The sequence below is a fragment of the Pimephales promelas genome, chromosome 25 (genome assembly GCF_988280905.1).
Source record: "Pimephales promelas chromosome 25, fPimPro1.hap1.1, whole genome shotgun sequence".
Lineage (NCBI taxonomy): Eukaryota > Metazoa > Chordata > Actinopteri > Cypriniformes > Leuciscidae > Pimephales > Pimephales promelas.
In genome coordinates, this window is record NC_142793.1 from 20,921,584 (window position 1) to 20,946,709 (window position 25,126).

The 25,126-nt window shown below is 35.8% G+C and overlaps 1 protein-coding gene across 4 annotated transcripts in view; it reads right to left on the reverse strand.

The window, feature by feature from the left end:
• Positions 1-25,126, reverse strand: part of otud7a (OTU deubiquitinase 7A) — a 70,607-nt gene that overhangs the window by 20,437 nt on the left and 25,044 nt on the right. For all 4 annotated transcript variants that reach the window (XM_089128006.1, XM_039695160.2, XM_089128004.1 and 1 more), the window contains 4 exons: positions 16,056-16,177; positions 12,292-12,422; positions 2,156-2,338; positions 778-996 (listed from right to left, as the gene is read on the reverse strand). In XM_089128006.1, coding sequence (XP_088984132.1) covers positions 778-996; positions 2,156-2,338; positions 12,292-12,376 — 487 coding nt within the window. In that variant the 5' untranslated portion in view covers positions 12,377-12,422; positions 16,056-16,177. The remainder of the gene's footprint in view (positions 1-777; positions 997-2,155; positions 2,339-12,291; positions 12,423-16,055; positions 16,178-25,126) is intronic.

A 25,126-nucleotide genomic window follows, 5' to 3' on the forward strand; every position in this document is an offset into this window, starting at 1 on the left:
AATTATATTAAAAAAATAATTACTGACCTGAACTAACCTTTCATTTTCATAAAACTAACTTTATATTTTAAGAGACTTGTGACTTTGACTTTCGGGTCTTCTATGATATAACTTCCTTTTTTATGATTGTTATTTTATTTTGTGCATGTTGATTGAACTAAATGCCTTAAAGTTAACAGACAAAGTTAAAATGAATAAATATACTGCTCAAAAACATAAAGGGAACACTTAAACAAGAAAAAAGTATTTAATAAGATTATTTTATTCATTCAGATCTATGATGTGTTATTTTATTGTTCCCTTTATTTTTTTGAGCAGTGTATTTAAATAAGTGTCATGCCATTGACTCATAGTTGTAAGTACAATCTTTAGAATTTCTCCTTTTATGTTTCACTGAAGAAAAACTGATATTTAAATGATGACAAAAATGTATTTTTGGGTGAACTATACATTTAAATCTTAAACTTTGGTGTTGGCATGAGGCAAGTGTTATTGGGTAAATGATTAGGTAAATATGTATGTGTTATTATATAAATGTTATTAGGTAAGTGAAGGTTTTTGTTCATTGGTCCGTTTGGCTTTGCAGTTGATCTAAGATCAGGGATTAGTTTAATTCTGTTGCTGCTGTGTTACGTTGACTCTAACAATATAGTTAATCTTGTGCAATCCAAGCTGACATTAGTACTGATCATAAACCTGCGTTTATCATCACTGTAATGAAAGGCTAGGCTTTGTATTCGCTCCGTCACTGATCTGAGCGCAGGGTTTGTGGCTCACCGGCTTGCTCCAGGGCCACCATGGTGGATTGCTCGATGAGGTCGCGCTCGATGAAGCTGCGGAAGTCCTCGCTGTACACGCTCAGGTCGGGCAGCTGGAATGTGTAGATGGGCATCTCTAGGGGGAACTGCTCCCTGGCACAATCCCCTGAAACCTGCAGCCGCGCCAGAGACATGATGGCAGAGCTGGCATGGGAAATGCCCCGAGACAGACGCTTCTCTAGAAGAGAGAGAGAAATAAAAACAGACAAGATTCCCTTTCTTAATAAATGTTCCTGGTCTTTAATGTTTAAAATCATCACTAAAAACACTTAGTTTTTTCAAAAATATATGTGCTTATTAATGTATATTTACTTCATTTAAGTAATAAAGTATTCTCGTGAGTGTATAATATGCCATTGAAAATATGGGTTCTAATGTTGGTCGCCATGTTGCCCCTCCATCTTGAAAGTACATTAGCCAAAGAGGGACATACCCGTTAATTCAAGCTTCGCCTTTCGCGTTTGCGTTTGAGTTAACACTCATGGACGAGGTCGAACTGGAAGCCATGTTAATCTTGGACTACATTGGCCACCGTAGGAGTTAAAACAAAATAGGAATTGAGAGGAACAGAAACTATATTCACTGGATGGTCATATAACTTTTCACCGCTAGGTGGGGGTAAAAATCACACAGTGTAGCTTTAATTAAAACCGCATCTACTTTCTTAATGTTCTTGGTGTTGTAATGCCGATGAATTACCACAGTAAAACAAATAAATCTGGTTATTACATATTATACAAATATTTTATTATATACATTTTAGTTAAATTTACTAAGTTTCTCCAACCTCTTCTACCTCTGACATATTTTCCTTCTGATGTAACGAAATGTGGGCAGAGAAAAACAATATAAACCAATCATACTTTTCAGGATCCAATCAAATCATAAAAAAATGAAGGCCAACGGTACATTATTTCATCCCTAAATATAATTTTTCAAACTGAATTAGATAGTACTTTTTTAATTTTATACAAATTAAATTTTTGGTACTTTTAAAGAGTTTATACCAGACTGTTTAAGCATATGTGAGAATAGATTTTTATTATAATTTTCTACAGTAAAACTAAGTCATTTAGTGACACCAGAGGGGCCTAACTTAAACATCTGTAGGCATATTGTTAATAAATGCGGAGCGCTATCCTACTTATAAGAAAGACAGGTAGGGGGCGCAACACATGCATAGATGAATTTTTCACAATCAGATCAATAACGTATTTAGAAAACAGATGATGTGAATTTTCATGTCATGCCGACTTTAAACTGGCTCTTTAAAAGTGAAAATACGGAGAAAAGATACCAATAAGTTAAAACAGGAGCTGATAGAAGGCTCTGCTCACCCTGAGTGTTGTCCTCTTGTTTTGGTGGGCATTGCTCAGGCTTGCTGATGTGCTGCGGGGTGCCGCTACGCTCCGGCTGCTTGTAGAAACGGCCCTCATTGAAGACGTGGGGCAGGTTGGCCGTGTGGACCTGCCGGAGCTGCTCATAGTCATTGAGAGCGGCGCTCAGGTCCCAGTTTTTACCTGATCCACCACAAACAAACAACAGAATTCATGAATACGAATTAAGTGTAAAAGGTCTTACTTTTTCATTTTCTCTTGCAGGTCAAACCGAAAACTGTCATGGCAGAGCAGCAAAGAAAATAATCTTGCAGAAAAAGTTAAAGGCTGCATCCTAAATCGCATACTTCCATACTTTATAAAATATGTGACAAGAAGTATGTCAGAAACAGTATAAAAGAGTAGGCAAAAAGTACCTGGATGACCTACTACTTCCAGTGAAGTGTGCATTTGTTGTACACTTTACTATCCCATGAGGCCACGGGAGAGGATTTGTGAATGACAGTGAAGCAACGCAACTGACACTGGTAGGATACATGATAAAGCATGGCGAATGTAGTACATCCAGATTACATTCATACTACACAGAACGTACATTTTTAGAGGTCGCTAAGTAATTACTTATTAACAAAAAGCACTTAATCGACCCAGCCACAGTTAGCTAACTCAACAACAGCACATCCTGTTTAATGGTACAGACAAATTAACTCTATTGCCCCCTTGAGGGCTGTAGTTTGTTAGCACCACATTAATCTGCATTAAAACTGATAAGATAATAGTACACACACACACACTCCAAACCATGCTGTGCACCAAATATCCCAAAATTAGTCCTTTTTTAACACTAAAAAAAAAATATACAAGGAAAAAGGAAGTGAAATCAGAAATCAAAACATTATAATAACTAATAGAAAACTATAATACATTTAAGTAATACACACACACACATACATCTAAGTACAGCAATGCTGTCAACAATATAAATATGCAAATATATTAAAGTCTTGCTTGGATCGAAAATCAAGAACAATGTTTTCATTCCCACTAAATGGGAGGTCATTCTTAATGAACGTGGCCTGGTCTTCCTCTCGAATTTCCCCGAGCCTTTGTTTGTGTATTCCTGCCAACTCCCATAAGGCTTTTCAGTTTAATCCCAATTACATCATCTGCCAACACGAGTGCCACAAACCCTAAACAATGATGCTCAGCTTCACATCAAGCCTGATAATAAAGGGAGACAAAACGCTTGTGGTTTTTCTCCAGTGTGCTCTGAGTGAAGACAATTTGATGATATAACAATAAAGATTTGTTTTTGTTCCGTTCGTTTTGTGTACAGAAAAAGAGAAAGTTCATACCAAGGAAAACTGGAGGAAGATCACAGGAAAGACACAGCACCCTCTAATGTGAAATGACAGTCACCTCAAGACTCCTACACACAAACACAGCTGCTTCCATGTCCTCCAGCGACTGTCTTATCTCCGTGACCCAAAGGCCTTGCAGGGACCAAAGAAACAGGTCCTTCTGACCGTCGAGAGCCTGTGTGTGTGTGTTGCTGGATTTGTGGAAACCAAATGTCCCTGCAAGGATGGCAAAACCTATATTCTTACATAATGTAAAATGTAAATTTTTTGTATAATTTGTAATATATAATACACTACATAATCTTGTATACCCACTGTACATGTCCATTATATTTGAATACCTATATATTTGCACATTTATAATGCTTAAATGTAATTTCTCAGGTAAATATTGAAAATATATTCAAATACATCACAGTTAATGACCAGTGACCCCAATTTGTATGGATTTAATTAAGTGCTGTTGAATCGATTAATCACATCTAACAAAAAAGTATATATATATATATATATAAATATATACAGTATATTATGTTCTTAAAATCTTTTATGTTAGATGCGATTAATCGTGATTAATCGATTTGACTCTCTCTCTCTCTCTCCCTCTCTCTCTCTCTCTCTCTCTCTCTCTCTCTCTCTCTCTCTCTCTCTCTCTCTCTCTCTCTCTCTCTCTCTCTCTCTCTCTCTCTCTCTCTCTCTCTATATATATATATATATATTAAATAATATTTAAAAAAACAGGGAGAATTTAAGTGGAATACATAAAATCTTACAAAAATTAAAATCTTTTATAATTTAAAGCCTAGCATATAAATCATATATGCTAGGGTCATATATGTTAGGGTCATATAAACTCATATATTATGTATATATATAACTTTATGTTAGATGAGACAAATAATCGTTTTGACAGCACCAAATTACTATAATATATAATGAAATAACATGTAATAACATATAACATGAATATTGTTATATCTTTTATTGTATTAATATTGACTGAAGCAGTATAGTAAACATTGCAAAATGTTAAATAATAAAATAAATAGTAATATCTGAAATATATTCATACATGGAAATATAAAGTAGTATATAACAAATATAAATCTTGAGTTTGACAAAGGTGCTATATAAATAAACTTTATTATTATTATTATAGCATACATTTTCCTGCTAACTGGCTAGATCTGGCAGACTGAACAGGGTTATTGCATTCTCACTGTAATCTTAGTAGCACCAGAAGAACCCACATCAATCAATACAAATCTCATTGTAGTTTATGTATTTGTACATCCTTTGACCAGCCTGAAATTTTAAAAGACATTAAGGTTTAATCGAATGACCGCTCAGCACCTCTGATACATGTGTTTTGCGGTTTACTAAGCATTATGTGTCTCAATCTGCTGAAGGCGGTGGATGGAAGCTTCCTGTTGACTATCACTCCTCTGACTGTCCTTTAGGTGCACAATTTAATTTTGTAGACATTATCACATATTGCGGTTACAATCAGACCACATAAATATGTAAAATATGTTAATAATCAGTGCTTTTAAATGAAGTTTTCCAGTTCCAAACATGGTCAAACACATAATTTAATTAAACAAGTACTTTGACAGCAAAAGGTTTAAAGGGCTTTAAAGGAAAATATCCTGTTCAATCCTGTTCAATTTAAAAAAAAATCAGCTATGATATTCAACTGATTCCATCCTCATATGTGAGTTTGAGACTTGAGTATTGAGTTTCTATAAAAGACTTTATATTTCCATATATGAATATATTTCAGATATTACTATTTATTTCTAATATATATACTTTTTTGCAATTTTTACTGTACTGCTTTAGTCAATATTAATACAATAAAAAATATAACAATTTTCATGTTATATGTTATTACATTAGCCTATATATTATAGTATATTATATTTGGTGCCGTCAAATCGATAATTTGTTTTTTAAATATATAAAAACTTTTATGTTAGATGCAGTTTATCATGATTAGACAGCACTAATTATATTATATTATATTATATTATATTATATATTCTGCAAGGGCCTGGCTGTAATTCAAAGTTAAAGCAGTACAATTAACTTTCAATGCTAATTTCCTTGTTCAAATGAGACAAAATGAGCAGGTAAAGACTGGAACTGGGCAACTGTACAACACTAATTTGGTGCTCCTCTGTGTCTTTGCTAATGAATGAGGACATTCGCAGACCTTCTGTAAGATGTTCCTTCAGTAATTAACCTTTTCTTTTCCCATTAATCAGCTACTCCGCTTTAACTACGTTGGGGAGACTTTATTAATACAGTGACATGCGAATGGTCATGTGATGTGAAGCGACGACACACACGATATCTCACACTGACAATCACTACGGTTTCAAAAATGAAAATCTTTAAGCTGACTACACACTGCACTATACACTGTATTCAACTATTTAACAACAAATGTTTCAAACAGTAGTGTACTTACTACATGAATTTAGAAATATTTGCACTGTATACCGTATACTTCAGAAATAAAACAAGTAGTTGTGATACCTTATCAGTCCTTTAGAGGGTGACAATATACACCCCTCACAAACCACATATATAGCTCCACTGGTGACATAACTAAATAATCACTATTACGGGCCTTGTTGAATTGCCATCATGAAATGTCATGTCATGTCTCAATCAAAACAGTGACTCTGAATGAAGCACAAGGCTCATACTAAAATGTCTGCCAGTGTCGTCTGAGTCATTTTTCTCAGAACGACCACACAAACGCAGAGGCCCTTCCCACTCAGCTTTCCACAACAGCTTCTGTGACGGTGGTTCCGCTGGGAGCCGTTGGAGGGCAACAACAGCCAGGTGGGATGACGTGTTAATGATGAGTGACGCTGACAACCAGGGACAAATCATCCCACTGCCACAATCTATCAGTCAATCCGACCTAAACACACACAGCCGATCATTTGAGCCTTGTGGCAGATCTTTGATCTGATCTGATGAGGTTTGGTAGGTGAAAAGATCAGTGAGAAATTTAGTTCTCAAAAAGCTCCAACTGTTTGTCTTGTCAAGGTGAATATTTTTGTTGTGAATATGAATATATTAGCTTTACATGCTCAGGATATGCTAAAAACGAGCAAGTTGCGTCCCAAAACGCACTACATGCACTAGTGTGTAGGCTACTCAACTGTTTAGTGTATGAATTTTATAAGATTATTTTGTCACTCAGCATTCGACTCTGATTGATAAGCTGTGACAGTCAAATGTACATGAAGTCTCCGAGATTCCATACTTTGTTTTTTTTTTCCGTTTAATTAAGTGCATCTTCCGGGTATTTAAAAAGTTGACTTTTCCTTTTTTCATTGTGTGAACACACTACTCTTATTATTTACAAGAATGACAAAAATATGCAGATTAATTAGCAATAGCAATACTGCAAACCATCCACGCCAGCAGGTGTCAGTGCTGTTACTAATATTTGGTATTATACAACACAAGTCGCTAGCAAAAAAATGGCTAACTATGTTAGCTTTCCTTGAGAAAAAACAATAGGCCTATTTCATAAAAAGCCATGAAAAACTCTCTTTAAGTAGTCTTTTATTTAATTAATATTATAATATCTACAAGTACTTTTAGGACACATTCAATACAATTAAGTGCGCTTCTTTTTCATAAGTTTATTTAAGTGGGAAATGTGTATTCAATTCAAATATCAGATATTGTAGGCTACATACAGATCTTCTATATATCTTAAGAATTTACTTTTTACAGCTGTATGTTTTTGGTTAAAAAATAAAAAAGCATGTCAGAAAGGGTGACAGCACATCAAAACAATGCAAGACTTCCCAATGCTACTTAGGAAAGAGAGACATTTTATAAGAGTGCATCTCTAGAGTGTGTCTTGAGAGATCTGAAAAAGAAAAAATACCTGACCTATAAACTGCTGATCAGGAGTAACTAGCATTAAAGCAGTTATGCCAGCTATACATTTTTCAGTGGCATGACTAGCCCAGCTGTTTTTCCAGTTTGATTATTTCCTCAGCTCACTTGGGCACAGAAAATACACTTCTTTTTAGCATAAAAAACACAAAACTGCACAAAAAAACCCCCATCTTGTTGTTACTGTAAACGCTACTTTAATTTGAAAACAGCTAGGCTAGTCATGCTACTAAAAAATATAGCTAAAATCCCTGCTTTTATGCTATTACTCCTGAACGTTAGTTCAAACTCTGTTTAAATTGTGTGTAAAACAATTCTTGCTATGAATTTATAGTTTTTACAGAAACCTCTGCTTATGTCTATGAATGAGGTCCAATATGTTGTAAATGGATTTGTCCCGAGGATATTAATGGAAATGCAGTGTCCGTCTCAATTGCTTGAATTTAAACGGGCACTGCATTCTTGTCTCCTTTAACGGTGAACGTGATTTCACCATGCAAGTACAACATGTTCCTGATCCTGGAACAACATTTCAATCAACCAATCAGATTTGAGGGACCATTTTGCCAAGTTTAAGCTTACAACCAAGGTTAGGCACCTCTACAGGATCCAGGAACATGTCCTACTTGTCAAAATCAAGGTGACCCGCTTTTAACGTAGTTTTTGTTTCTATCAAATAAAATATTCTGTTTAATCGGACTAGGAACATGCTACTTTATCCAGATGGATTGAACAAGTTCAACCAAACAGATGTTCAAAACGTCAGCTGTAAATCCAAACACAGATGTGTAAGTGATATACAGAGGTGACAGGGAAGCAAAAAGGAATCAAAACCCATGGATTTATGATTCCTGCATTTTTTTAACACTAAGGCCCGGTTTCACAGACAGGGCTTAGATTACCCAGGATTGGCTGATCTAATTTCACTTTTTTTTATTAAAAGACGTAATTCTGCAAAATAGTTCCACTGGTATCAAGCGGCATGAGCAACAGAGACCATTAGTGGTGTATTGTGGGTGTTTCCAAATTTTTCAGAAGATATATGAACAATTACAGAGGCCACTAATAAAATTAGTTATAATAGCAACATGGCGGCACAAACAGGCCATTGCAGTCATATGCAGAGGTTATTGAGTGCATGTTACATAAATACCATGGTCCATGAGCACTTGAGAGGCTGGGATGCTGTAGACAAGCTCCCGTTCATTAGTTCCACTTCTTCCTGCACGTATGCATGGAGTGAAAGGTACCCGACGTTTGACCTGTTCAAGCGCATGTGCGGGATGACGAGAACATTCCTGCTGTTCGCTTTCTGGGAACCGCCTCGCATTTAAAAGCTTTCTATGATCAAATTTATTACATAACTGCACATTGGGAGAAAATCACCATTTTGTTTTTAGACCTAATAAGCCATAAACATGTGAATAGAGGTGTTATTCTATAGCTTTTTTGTATACAAAGTATGTTTTCCTTGACTGCAGCGGAGCCATTTATTTGGGATCTAGGACTGAAGGCACTTCATAACCTTTTCATTCACAACCACGGCTTGTTAGAGGCAGGATTGTTTTCGGTTTCAGTGAAATGTCAGCGGTGGGGCCATTAAAAGAGCATTAACAAATTGCTAATTCTGAATAACAAGCCTCAGCCTCACTGTTTTTACAGGAATGCCTCACTGTAGAACAGTTAGTACTGATCTTGGAACAGACTTGTGGTTTTTTGCGATTGCTATGATAGACCGGCGCAGGAAGGTGCTGATCCTAGATGTATTTTCTGAAGAACATGCTTGCTATAAGCATCTAACAGCAATCTATCAACACTAAGTTCTCAGAGAGGGCCTTAAATGTACATTAGCTCAGAGATAGTAGGATTGCTTATGCAACATCTAAAATAGCTGGTTCAGTGCATTCACTCTATGACATGATTTATGGAGAATAAAAGCTGGATCAGACAAAACACTCAGGAACCTGCTTAATCTACGGAAATGAAGTAGTGGTTACATTGTGTGTGTCTGGTTTAGGTATACCCTACGTCATGGGGACGTGTACGTTACCCCACAAAGATGGCATTATTCACAATCCTCGTCCTTGTGGGGACATTTCTTTTAGATCAAACAGCAAGTAAATCATACTAAGTTATGTTTTTTGAAAATGCAGAATGTTTTCTGTGATTTGTAAGTTTAACGATAGGGGATAGAAAATAGAGTTTGTACAGTATAAAAAAGCATTATGTCTATGGAGAGTCCTCACAAAGATACTAAAACCTAACAACCTAAAGTATTATACATTTAAATGATAATATACAAGACTTAATCAAATAAATAATGCTTATTCGCCATAATCCGAAAATCTAATAATAATAATAAGTAAATAAATTATTGCAATACATTATATCATAAATTACAATATTTAATAAACTCTAATAATTTATGAGTATAATGCATAAAATGTGTTACATGCATAAATTATAGTATAGTACAGTACATAACATTTGAGATATAAATAAAACTGCTTAAATGAATCTGAAAGTGTTTTATCATTTACAAATAATAACAAATAATAGATAAAGAAATATGCAATTTAATGATAACATGAGACTAAATTAAATGAATAATGATGCTTAAACAAATTAAAAAAAAATAATAATACTGATTACATTCATCTGAAATATTAGAATCATTTACAAATTAGAGTTACATGTATGCTCTAATGACCCTGTCAAAACTAATTTTCCATGTGCTTTCCATTGCAAGACCATATGTACTCTTTTTCAGCCACTATAGCTGATGCTGAGTGAGGCCCTCTTTGAAGCAGGTGTGTGTTTAGGTATGTTCTCTTTTTCAGCCACTATAGCTGATGCTGAGTGAGGCTCTCTTTGAAGCAGGTGTGTGTTTAGGTACACATCTTAGCCATTATAATCTGAGTGCCTTAAAAACTGAAGGTCATACTGGAGTCTGTACTACTTTCTTGTTGCTGTACCCCCTTTTCTTTGGCTTTACAAAATCCAGTGAGCTGCCTTACTGTCTGCTATCTACATAGGGTGGTACCTTCTAAAGCAGTATCCCAAGTCAAGTCTGCCATCGTAAAAAACTGACAATGACTTTCTAACAATTCTGTCTAAAATGCTGTAGGACTGGAACATATAGCTCTTTCTGTCCACCTTCATGTTCTCTTGTTCTTCTTTGAACATCGTTTCTCAAAAGGCTGTACTTATTTTCTTTTGCTAGTTCTATTCTTCTTCTTCGTCTTTTCTAAAGAATATTTCTCTCCCCTTGGCCTTGCCTTTTGGCTTGTGGATCTCTCTCTCTCTTTGGCCCGTCTCTTCAGGACAGACTGTGTGCCAGTGTCTGCCGCCCTCAAATCCTCAATGAGTTCCACTCAATGGGCACAAAGGTCTCCTGGGGGGAGCCTGGTCGTAAAGCCATCACATTGGGCCCTAAATCTGCCCTGCCGCCCACCGTGCTGCCAATCAGAGCAAAACGTAGACCAGCACAAAACCCTTATCACAGCAGAAAAGCAGAAGCCTTGGGACCTTCAAGTGAGTCTGGAGGGAGTCGAAAAAGCGTCATCAACAAGCCAAAAGCAACCAGGCAGTTGAAACACAGGTCTAAGAAATACTTAGCTCAGGCCAAGACAAAGGTTATTACAATAGACATCATGAAAAGAGAAGTTGCACATCAACACATTACACTCGAGAAAACAACTTAGCTGGAATTAAATCTCAAGCACAGTGCCACTGTAGATTTGATGGTGCATTTTGGGCTTGACTGAACCATAAACTCCACACAAGCACACTTGAGCCAAAAATCACGACCAAACGTATATATATATATATATATATATATATATATATATATATATATATATTCAAAAACAAAAATAAATAATATTTTTATTATTTATATAAAATAAAATATATTCAAAAATATTTAAAAAAATAATATTATATTAAAAATATTATATATAAAATAAATAAAATATATCCGCCAAATATATTCAAAAATAAATCTACCACATTATGCCTTATTTCAGATATTAGATGAGGTAGAAATCTTAAAAGATGCATACTTTCTTTAAAAAGTGTTGAGCTGCAAGAAATCAATGCACATAATGTAGCTGACATACTATTACACATTTCTCGCAGGTAAAATAGCCATTACAGAAATTAAAGCTATCTCGGCATGAGGACTGTAAATCAAAAGCACATTTGACACATTGAGAATTACAAGTACATTCTCAGCAACATATACATTTCCGTGGCACGTAGGGAATTTCTGAAAAGATGAGGCAGAGTCATCACTGCTTTTTATCTTTTCTAATCCAATATAAGTTCATGTTCCAGTTAAACTTACTGTTGACATATCTTCAGGTTAAAAAAAATAAACATTATTAATTACGCTATAAATACAGTTTTTGTATTTTTACATCAATAATGACGGATTTGTGGATGCAGACCCCACATAAAAAAACATACAAGGGATTTATTTATGTGAATAGCCAGTCATGTCATGATGGAGCCACTGACACTTCTCATGTGACTTTTCCCCATTTATTCTCATTACCCCCCACAAAACCCATAGCATGCTTTAGAAAGTACTGTATGTTACTCAACAGGCTTCAAGGAACAAGGAACAATAGATTTAAAATAAAGACCAAAATATGTGGATTAGTTGTCAAACATTAGTGGATCAAGTTCATAAGGTCTGACCTAAATATTTTTACCATTAGGCATCTACAACTAACAATCAATTAAATATTAAAAACAAGACATCTGAGCAAAATTATCATCCAATACTGAAGCATTACTTAAAAAGAAAAAGAAAAAAAAGGAACAGATCAGGTCTCTTACCTTCTAGCAGGTCTCGTGCCAGACCCGGTTCTGCCCCTGTGGACCGAACAAAGTCTGACAGGACCGCATCCATATCCAGAGTCATGGGATCATGTGGCTGCGCTGCCTGCCCTGCAGCTTCACACTCTCATCTACACAGAAATAACAGAAAATATCATATATAAATATCATATAAAAGACAAAACATCAACAAAACAACATGGGCTGAGCACAAAATGAATCATTGCCAGTACATCAAGTTAGAAATTTGCCGTTGATCACATTCCGATTAATCAGAGATGAATACGGCCTGAGGAATGAGACGCTGATCTCACAACAGCTGACGGAGAGACACCTGGGTACGATTAACACACCGTACTGCTAGAAATTCGAACAAACTCCAAGACTCCCAAAGACAATGTGGGATGCAGCTGTTGGGCATAATGTGGCTTAATTAGTGAAAAGTAAAAGTGAGATATATTGTGCTTTACTAAGGTCACAGTGTTGCTAAAGAATATCAATAACGATAATGATATAGTTTAAAATATCCTTCTAAATGTAAAAGAATAGCAGAATCCACACCACAACTATAACGACACAGAGGAACGTTATGATTCGATTTTTTTTCCTGCTGAAAACTGATAAAAACATTGATAGCCAATCAGAATCCACCCGACTTTAAAGTGCTCGAGCATTTAAAGTGACAGACAAGCAAGTACTTATAATAAACAGATTAATATAATGCATTGGTGTGGAGTGTGGACACAAGTTATTGTTAAAGACATGGTTATCTATAGTTATCGTTCTTGGTGTGAACAGACCTTAAGACTTAATAGGCGAGATTTAGTAACAGCTTGCGCCAGCGCAAACCTTCTTTTGCCATTAAAAAAAACTACTGTCAGGATTTACAAAAGACACAGAGTGAAAAAATAAGTGCTTATGGCTGACCTTATTGCATATGCATTTGTAGGAGTTTCCCTTTAAGACTCAAAATGTATAGGCTTGTCAATTTACTGGTATTTGCGCTATTATTTACCACCCCCCCAAAAAACATGTCTTAAACCAATTGTTTCAAAGCAGTGCTAATTTGCGCTGCTTTTGTAGATTGCGTTGGTCATTATGGAAATGATCCGGCTGTGTCTATGTTTTTTAATTTGTCGTTAGTCATAGAACTTCACACTCCCATTGGCACTTTTATGGAATTGCACTCCCAGGCTAATTTGCCCTGTTTAGTAAATCTGGTCCTAAGTTGTGGTGTGGTCAATAACCAGTTGAGTGTGTGTTTTGGTGTGTTCGCAGTGTCACATGGCCATGTGAGTGAGTCATACCACTGGACAGACTGGTGTGATGTTTCAACACTGTGATGACATTATGCCGTGTGGGATTTTTATGCTGGGCTATATTGGCTGTGACATTCTGCTCAAGGCCATTTTTTTCATTGGCTTATGAAATGCGCCATTGTTTGATGCTGGTGAGATCAGTCCAAACCAACTATGCTGGCGGGAGGGACAACCTACAGGTTAGCTACAATAACAGAGGACTGTTTATCCTTGTGCGTGTGCCATGTGTAAGACGACCGAACCGATAGCCAGCAGCTTCCGCACCCTACGGAGTCGGAGCATGACACAAAAATTAGTGGAATGTGCAGCTGCCCGTAGTGGAGAAAACTATGGCAAGCCGTATTAGCTTAAATTGTAGCTAGAGCTAGAGCTACCCGCGGCTGTTATAGTGTACCGGGTGGCTTTGCATCAGGACGTAGACAGCTATACCACTTGTGTTTTCATTTACCATCCGAACCATATCGTCATATGTGACTTTAGGCAGGTATCTATCGGACTCCACCATTGTAAAAAGCTAACCGGAAAAGCCGCACCCCTACTAAAAGACGTACTTCCGGTCTTTAATTTTTTCATGACATAGGCCTGTTACGACGAGTAAGGCTGGATTCAATTTAAGCTAAAGCGGCTTGCCATAGTATAGGCTTAACTTCCCACTAAAGAGTGCAACTGAAAAAGCTTGACTTCCAACTAAATTATTAGCAGCAGTGCTGTATTTAGCATGCTAATATGCTAATAGCTAGCTGTTTCTAAAAACAAGAGAGTATATTATGCAAAGGTCCAACACTTCCAAACAAATTTTTACCTAATTTTTGCGCACTGGCACTAATCTGAAGCAAACAGCCGAGAGGGAATTTCCAAACGATTCAAATCCACTGCACTTTGAGTAAGACTATAACATTCTGCTTCAGCCATTAGAGAAGCCTGACTAACCCTGCAGAATTAAACACAAGATTAGATCATTCACCCTCTAAGAGACAGAGCACATTAACAAAACCGGCGGCTGGTTTCTTTTTGTGCTTTTTGATAGATCACATCTGTGATGCTAGATCTTATCAGGTTCCAACAGATGGCACAATGACATAATCGCAGAAAGCCTGATGACCTTTACGCAACCTGTGTGGTTGGTTGTACAACATAAATACAAACATATACATAAAAATATAATAACTCAATATTCAGTTGTAAAAAAAATTGTAGGCATTTTGCTTTTGAAATATGTATTTTTAATGGATTTAGAATAAAATAAAATAAATTATAAATTATACAGTATCGCTCTTACTATTAGGGTTGCATGATTCTGGAAATGTTTTTTGTTATTTCTAAAATATGATACAGAATTTTTTTCTAGATGACTTAAATTTGGAAAGAATTATTTTTTTAAAGTGGAATATATATATATATATATATATATATATGTATATATATATACACAAGTATTATAAGTATTATGATTTATTGTGATTATTATTAAATAAAAATATCAAAAAAACTAAGAAATATGTTGTAATAATACTATTGTACTGTAAAAATATCCCAAGAAATAAAATAAAAAATCTTACTGTAAAATGACATTAATAGTAATAGTAATAATATTTTTTACATTTTCAAACATTAAACCATCAAGCTGCTTTTTTAAAGAGTTGCCATCAAAGAAAAATGTGTTGCGATGCATCATGAACTACACTTGTAAATGCTATTTGACAGTCGCACTAAGCCATATCGCCATATTGATTTTATTTCAATATACTATGCAATGCATCCTTACTTGCTTAACATCCGGAACCTGTATATATGTCATTACATGCTTTTGTGTTTAAATACCAAAAACATATATATCTCCATCATATCAAGATAAGGAAACTTTTTCTTGTCATATGCCTTGCATTATTTATCAGAAAGCCCAGCACATTAGCAGCAGTTTAGCTGACCCACTTACATCCTGCTCTTTGCTTTGTGAGGTACGTGTGGGGCTGCGTTGGGCCTAACCGAAAGCAAAACCAAGGACTCAAACCATTAGCTCAAAATATCTAGCGGTTCCATAGTTAAACCACTGGAATGTATTTGGTTATAACCGTTTATAAGACACCTCACATGAATTTAAATTACCAAACCACTGCCCACCGAATGACCCGTTCTGTAATATATATATATATAAAGGCAAACATGAATATGTCAAAAGCCAGAGCCCAAAAAAGTAACATACTATAACTATAAAATGTATATTATTTGAACATTTACACAACTAAAGACTTGTATTTGTCCAGGTAAATCAACACATACAGTGCAGAAAAATGTCAGCAAAATTATACAATGACCGGTATTAAAATCCAATGTACATTTGCTGAGCTTTTGTCGAGCTTCCGTGGAAACAGATACCGCGTGGGCCTTGGGATGTTCCTCTGAAACCATTTAAATAAAAGACGAGCTCAATAAAGGCATTCTTACTTTCTGTGTTCTCAATGGGAGTTGAGCAGCCACCTCACCACCATGGTTATGTCTGCGGTCATACGCTCCTCTTGTCTAGTCCATGGCTGGCAGGTGAGGAAGACTCAGGCTCAAACACAGGCCTAGAAAAAAGAGCAAGAGAAAAAACGATTAGTGCACAAAACTCCCATAAACTCTTGTGCCCTATAAACCACAGTAATGTTGTCTGACTTTAGGCACATTATGCAAGTGTGACCCAATATCCCACTGACCCTCTTAAAAACCCCTGCAATTTTATATTGCTGTTTTTGTTCAAACACAGCAGTGGTCATAGCTAATGGAAAGTGAAAAGAAGAAAAAAATGCAATTTTTACAGTCACTAACATCTCTAAAGAGAGCTGTTGAATGCACCCTATTTAGACTTAAAGGGATAGTTCACTTTGAAATACATTTTTGGTATGTTTTAGCTTACCTCAAGGGTAACCAAGATGTAGGTGTCTTTGTTTCCACGGCATTTTCAATTTTGATATTTTTAGGTCAAACCGTTCCTCTGTCAGTCATATAATGGAGGTCTATGGTCACCACATCAAAGAGCATGCACAGAGAAGTCCAAATTGAACATGATTTAATGACTCGTAAATGTAAGTACACACTGATGACCTAAGACACGAAACGAGCGGTTTGTGTGAGAAAATGAACAGTATTTATATAGTTTTTACATCTTGTAACCACAGCCACGTCCAAGTGATCTGAGGGCACCGTCGGAGGTGCGGCAAGCAGAAATGCTCAGCAGGCAGTCATTTGCCTGTGCTACCACACAGAGATCTGTGAAGATCTAAACATATTTAGATATACAGGAAATTGCAATGGAAGACGATTTCGATATCAACGGACAACGTTGAATTTTTTTCGCAACCGCCCGAAAGATCACTTGGACGTGGCTGTGGTTACAAGAGGTAAAAACTATATAAATACTGTTCGTTTTCTCACACAAACCGCTCGTTTCGTGTCTTAAGCCATCAATGTGTACTTACATTTACGAGTCATTTAATTTGGACTTCTCTGTGCATGCTCTTTGAGGTGGTGACCATAGACCTCCATTATATGACTGATAAACAACAACGGTTTGACCTAAAAATATCAAAATTGAAACTAATGCATAAACAAAGACACCTACATCTTTGATGCCCTTGAGGTAAGCTAAAACATACCAAAAAATAATTTCAAAGTGAACTATCCCTTTAAGAAATGCACAGGTACACACAGGTTTATCAACAAGATATTCAAATTGTGTCAAAAACTTCATTTATTTTGCAACTTTTTAAATGCATAGTTTGTTTGTTTTTTTACCCCCGGTTTCAGTGTTAAAATATGTATTAAAAAGTTTGGTGCTCAAGTGTTGAAAGTGATGCAGCAGGGAAAATGTTCATAACATTCTGCAAAAATGTATAAAATGAGATCCATGTTTGATAGATTTAACATTTGATTAGATCCGAATTGAAGTAGTAGAGATGAGGAATGTGAGAACCGAGTGTCGACCGAAACTTGAGCCCAGTATTCACTGATCACAGTGATGTAATGCTTTACATGAACTAACATCATTCTCCTTCATGACAGACGACAAAGCCTGTCAACCATCTAATAACAGACATGAATCACAGCGAATTTATTAAGGTATTTCTGAGATGACGGAGCAAGTGTAGTGTGTGTGTGTGTGCTATCAACGATGAGGTCATTCTACAGGCACAGAAACATTATGCATACACAATACATATTTGATGCCTCAGCAGGCCCAAAAGTCTCAAACGGCAGCAGTTTCTACAGCAAGAGTCCTTTGAGGTGCTGTAACCTCGACAAGCAAGAATCACAAGACATCATTCACAGCTGTGCATGCTGCACATTTCCCTCTCCTCCCCGTCATTTCATTCAGCACACAGAAGAACGGCTCACAGCTCCGATAAGACATTTATAGAAAGCCTCAAAGGTCAAAGGTCAGGGAATTTTAATAAGCCAAACTTGCAGCTACTGCTGAATTTTATTCAGAAATGTATCTTAAGAAGTGAGGAATAACGTACATATACCACCTCTGACGGACACCCAAAAGTACAAATGGAGGAAATTAGAAAAACTTTATTTATCAATAAAATATAACTTCCACGGTCCCACATGTGGATTCACAGAAAACATGAACCGGTTTGTTTACACATCATCATGTCGCATTGACCACGAGAACACAGGGACCTGAAGCCTTCTAATATTTATGAGCCCACGTTAACAAGCTAGAAAACATTCACAGTAAAAGTGCGAGCGCGAGAAAGACCCTCGCTCTCTCCTCCACCTCCGATATAAAACACTTTCCACGCGGCCTCACCTCTGCCACAGTCGACAGAGAAGCCGTTGTCACCATCAACAACAGCCACACACTCATTCATCACATGTCCCTGTTCTCCCGCTGATCATCAATGTTTCCACGGCTAAATTTAACACAGTAACCTTCAGAATTGCGCTCAGAGGCTGCGAGCTTTATTTTCAGGGTGTCAGACGTCTGGAAAAATGTGCCATCACACCCGACTGATATGCAAAGCAAGTGTGAGAATTAAGGAAGCAATTACTCACAATTTCTCCACAATATGTACATTGAGTAAGTGTGCATGTTTGTGTGCGAGCGCATTTTTAAAAGTTCTTGAAAACACACTAAAAAAACACTCTAATATGAACTTAGGTGAAATGTACATAGACATATATTAAATTGTACAGATTCAACAGAATTGTAATGCTATATATTAACGAATTAATATTTTGTATTAATTAATATTTAATTAATATGATTTTATTATGTATAAATTGAATATTTCTTAATAACATTCAATTATTTACATTATTATATAAAATAAAATAAAATAATAATATTAGATATTAAACACATTAACGGCATGATTTAGCTGCTTTGAAACCGTATTTTGTGAAAAGAACAATGCAATTAAATTTGACTTGACAATAATGTAATATAATACAATATAATATAATAAAGTTAAAATCTCAAACTTAATGTCAATTAATCATCTGTTTATTAATATTATAATATAATATTTTTTAAAATCTATATATTAATATAACCTATAGATAATAATTTATGCAATAATATAATGTAATGTAAAATTGAACATACTATAACCTAATATATATTACATACGTACAAATAAATGTAATGATGTAACATAATGTAATGTTATAGCCCAAAAAGACAATATTAAATATAAATTAAACCATTATGAAAATATATTGTATTATATTATATCAGGGCTATGTTCTGTTGTGTTAAATTGTATTTAAATATCCATACATCTATACATGTATCTATATCCATACATTAGTTTCACCTGTGTCTAGTTTATTTGCTTTTCATACACCTGTGTTTCAATTGTTCTTTGTCAGTTATCATCGGTGTGGTTTGTGATTATTTCCAATGTGTTCTGAATTTAATCACTGTTGCTGTGCACAGCAGTCACACACTAACAATATATGCCAAACATATTTCATTTTGTCTACAGACTTGCATCTATGAAGCTTTGGTAAAGAAAAGTTAAAGCAACATCGATCACACCTGCCAATAGAGACACAGTATTCACATCTGTGTGTGTTGCATTATTCAAGCGTTCCTTACTACCCCTTCCACAGGTGCTCTTCAGGTACATACGCATTACACACACACACACCTGGCTGCGTTCCCCAACTCTGAGCCTTCAACATGCAGCCGATTACCTCATAGACCTGCAAAGCCAAAGAGACACAGCTGCAGGTCTAGCAACCCCAAGGAATTCTGGGATACGAGCCCAGCGATGAAAATAAGACTCAGGACATGTCACGCAGTGCTCATTCATCCATGTGTGCTTTAACAAGGCCAGACTCAGGGTTTACAAAACTGCGTACTGCCTTCTCTAAGACTCGCACACTGACTGCATACAAGGAGCCATTCACACCTTCTCCTGACCCGCTTTCTAGTTCAGTCAAAGTTGTTTTTCATATTAATCGAGTCATTAAAGGCAAAAAATTGCAGGTTAAGCTCTATTCACAGCATTTGTGACGTAAACTCATTTTCCTAATCACTCTCGATAAAATATCATAATTTATTAAAAAATATATTTAGTAATAATTCTTCAATTCAAAGCTACAAATCTTTTTTCTGTTTACCTAGCATCAGTCATTTACAACTACAATGTGGTGATGATGTTTTTCGGACAAATACCATGCAAAAACTTGGAGTAACGTAAAAATGATAGGTGGAATATCGTTTAAAGTACCAAGGTATTACCATCTGATACCATAATCAATACTACAAGTCAATATGAAATCAAAATGTATACTTTCACTCTTAATAAATTTTTCAGTTCTTATTGCCTGTATACATCACTTAAAAATAATAAATACTATATATATATATATATATATATATATATATATATATATATATGAAGAGTTCAGATGCAAAAGCCTCTAAATGCCATTTGAAATTTTCTTCTTTAATGATGATTTTTATCAAACTTGTATATTTTATTTCATTAATTTCACTTAAATAACAAGTGAAATTACTGAACTTAAATATACAAGTTTGATAAAAATCATCATTAAAGAAGAAAATTTCAAATGGCGTTTAGAGGCTTTTGCATCTGAACTCTTCATATATATATATACACACACAGTATATATATATATATATATATATATATATATATATATATATATACACGCTCACCTAAAGGACTATTAGGAACCCCATACTACTGTGTTTGACCTTGTACAATACTGAATACACATTAAACACAAAACTGTTCCTCATAAAACACTTTTGCAGTTACAGCAAGACGATTATGAAGATAGAACAAATAGGTGAGAGTAATAATGGCTCCAGCGCTGGCTCATTTGGCTCAGTCTCTGAAACAGTGTGTTTTAGCATAAGGGTCCTTTGTAGGTCTACTGCGTGTCGTGCAAGAAGCTTCTCACGACCAGAAGAACTTGCTTCTGTGCTGAAGCCTCTGTCACCGCAAGAAAAAGCATCAGGCGAAAGGTAGAGAGAAACAGAGAAAGGAAGAGAAAAAATAGACAACAATAAAACCACAGTCTGTTTACTGTTTGGTAACTCTGAGAAACTAGTCCAAAGATCAAATGAGTGATAACTTAATACAGAAAACTGAGTGAGTGTGCCAGAAATCATATACAATTTTAGGCCAGTTTGTAACCACCTAGAAACCACTCAAAACATCCCAACAATAGCCAAATAACTTAAGACATAAACAGCGTTCCCAAGTACGTGGTTTTGAAACGTGCTGGTCTGAAAACGAGGTTTGTTCAGGCGCATTGTTGGCGAGTTGATTTTTTGAGGCAACTGAAATAGACTGCGCCATTGACCAACAAAAATCTGATCTAAAGTCAATGGCGCAATTTTTTTATTTTTTATTTTTCAAAGAAGTAATGTGTGCTTAATGGCCGGTCCACCAGTGGTGGAAAGAGTACTGAAAAAACATACTCAAGTAAAAGTACCATTACATTCCAAAAAATGTAGTGTGAGTAGAGTAAAAAGTACTTGTCCAAAAAACTACTTGAGTAAAAGTAAAAAAGTAGCTTATTTAAAAGTACTCAAGAGTAGTGAGTAGTGAGTACTGAGGTGCGGATTCTAACCCTTATAATAAACACTGTGCACTACAATTTATAAATTAAAAAAATGCACATACTGGAATTCACATTATATTTTGTTCTTTGTAAGAAAGATTGAAGGATATCTATCATCCATCTTTTTAAAATGCATAAAATCAGTACACTCATCACCATTTAAATCATATTGGGGGGGAAAGCATTTAAAATTAGGCGAAAAGCCACTGGGCCTGAGCATGCTATTGTTGCACATAAAATATCAATATTCATAACTGTGCAAAGAATTCAAAAACCTTTAGAAACTCATGATAGTTCAGCATCACACACCAAGAGATGGGTTAAATAAAATAAAAAAAATACCCATTTCTCTCCAAAACGTTACCAATGTTAGTGTTTTGATAAATGAGAATCACTAATATTACCATATTACCTCAACTAATGCACTGAAAAAGGCTAAGATAGTGAGCTAACACTAATTACACACTTTTATTCCATGCTATTAAATATGTTACAATTTAAACGTAAATGCATTGTTCTAGAAGGATGGCATCATCCCTTACATTTAACACGGCTACATTTACACACATTGTAATGCTGATAATGTAAGGAAAATTGTGCATTAAATAGGCTAGGGAAGTTAAATCCAGGAAACTTTTACAAAAGAAACAAACACACTTTGTCTCTGAAGTCTCAGCGAAGCTAAACAGCAGCACACACACAAAAAAAGTTCAACATGAAAAATGTTTTTGCTCAAGTGCACTTGTCAAATGAAGACGGATCTTATAATGGATCAATCAAAAAACGCTGTTTATTAACGAGCTGTGCTAATTTCTTATTAAGTAATGCAGTTCAAGTTAACGGCATGTGCACTGATTCTGAATCTGTCGGCATGGCGAGCGCGAGAAGCGGCAGTGCGGTTGACGCGCGTCTCTCTATAATGTGATTGTGAAGTAAATGGGAGCGGGAATTCACCGCATTATGAACTCGTCTCGCAATTCCCCCAACCTCAGACCATATGTTAGGCCATGTAGACAGGCCAGCCTTTATAAATATCATATTAAGCAGAAATGTGAAATTTACCTTAGCATATTAGAGGAAGAAGCTGTCGCTGATATCTGGATTGAATTGGTGCGTGATAAATGCACTTCCACAGCAGTCACGAGTAGCTAACAACAGGAATAGGCGGTTAGAGTTTTCTATGCTTAATTTGAATTGATGACAGTCACGAGACCGATTACTCGATCCAATCACGTTGATGGATAAAAATAAAATTAAAACAAGTAACGAGTAACGACCACAAACAGAAGGAAAATAGCGGAGAAAAAGTACCGATACATCACTTAAAATGTACTCAAGTAAAAGTAAAATTACACAATTTTAAACTTACTCAAAAAAGTACAATTTCTGAAAAAAACTACTTAATTACAGTAACGTGAGTATTTGTAATTCGTTACTTTACACCCCTGCGGTCCACAACACACGTGCACTCTGCTTATTACAAACAGGGACTCGCAGCAGCACACAAACATGCCAAATATTACAAATAATAGGATTGCAATGGAAAACATTATTAAAGATATGGTGGAATCCGCCTTGTCCCGTAGATGGTCTGCTCACGCGATTTAACCTTGAGCTAGAGCCCGATCGATAAAGGATTTTGAAGGCCGATACCGATACAAATATTTTTTGGTTTTAAAATCCGATATATCGGCCGATATATATATATATTTTTAAACAGAAACGCGCAACAAAACATTAACAGATTTCCCTAACATAGTTATTTGTCGTTATTTATGAGTTTTAACTAAAATAATATGATAAAGCATTTTAAAAAGAAACTTGTTTCTTTGGTCACAACAGAACATCAAAATATATTAAAGTTCTGATAAATAAAATAATACTTAGTCCCTACATTGCCTTATAAGCTAAAGCTACCTTATAATTACAATGTCAGGTTAGCTAGTATATGATTTAGCAATAGATAACGTCATACTGCAAATTGTAAAACATACATTTTCAATTTAACAGGCCAATAATGAGAGATGATTAAAGCGTGTTTCGTCCGTTTTTATTTTACTTTTGAAATATTAATTTATCGACCATTATAACTGCTGATACCGTTTGGAAAATGTCTAATTTCGGCCGATATATCGTTCTGGCTCTACCTTGAGCATGAGCAGATCCGTTTGCGCTCTAGAAAAGCGTTCAGTCTTTCTACTATTAAATTCCGCCATGTAAGTAGTGAATATGCCATGGCGGGAGCGGGAATGGGAAATTACACTCTGATTGGTTTATTGCACGTTACACCCAAAACACACCCATTACTCATTAAGAGAATAGGGACAACCCTTTTAGCCCGCCGACCATTATCCCCTTCATTAAACTAGCAAAACTGGATTCAAACGCACCCTACGTGCACTTGCGCTTTAGACTATGCGCGTAGATCTTTGAAGATCAACTCTTGTTACAGTTAAAAGTTGTTAATTGCTAAATTCTGAATCCCTGTAGACATGCTTATAGGCACATTGCTTGTGTAGCATTTGTTTGCAGCACCACTGACAAGTGAGAATTTCACTGCACTATTTCCGTCAAACATGACTCCTTAACACTGCTTTCCCATCTGGAGTCTCCTACTTATAAATATTCATACAGGAAAAGGTGTGGCCTACTAATAATCAATGTGTTGGAGGACAACAACGAACAGCACTATGTCTGTGGACGATGACTGATGATGAAAGTATGGAGTCATAACCAGAACATCCTCACAGAGACATGTAAAAAGGGCATGGCCTAATTTGCGTCCAGGAGCATTTCTCCAGAGGATGAGGATGAGTCGGCAAAAACACACACGTTAACTATGAGCAAAAGATATGGCCTTTTACTAAACTATCTAATAACCAATCATCAGCCGTAAATCAGTCCCAAATTGCCATAATATAGAGTGGATAGTCTGCAATCTGTTGCTCAGATTGTTAGCATGCTAATATTCAGAAGCCTGCTATCATCGCTAGCTGTTACCCAGCTGACGGCTAATACAAGCACCCAATTCCTCCATGTTCATTGCTGCTGTGAGACAAATCAGAAAACACTAAAGTGTGCAGGGATTTAAAAGAAGAACCAGCACCCTCCTGTGAAACGGCGCCTCCTTTATATTTAGCAACAAGCCGGAGAAGATTCAGTCTCTCAGACCTAGTTAGAAAGAAACACTCCTCTGTTCAAGTGAAGGCTTTAACAATGACACAAGCAATCAAAAAGGGAAAAAGGCCAGTCACAAAGGGAGATCTTAATAACGTTCAAAATCACAACTACTACACATAGTGACTTGAATACCTCTATGATGAGCATGATTTCAATTTCTAATATACATTTTGACATTTTCAGGAACTTGAAGTAAAAAGTATCAGGGTAAACAACAAAAATGCTGTTGAATATCATACAGAAGT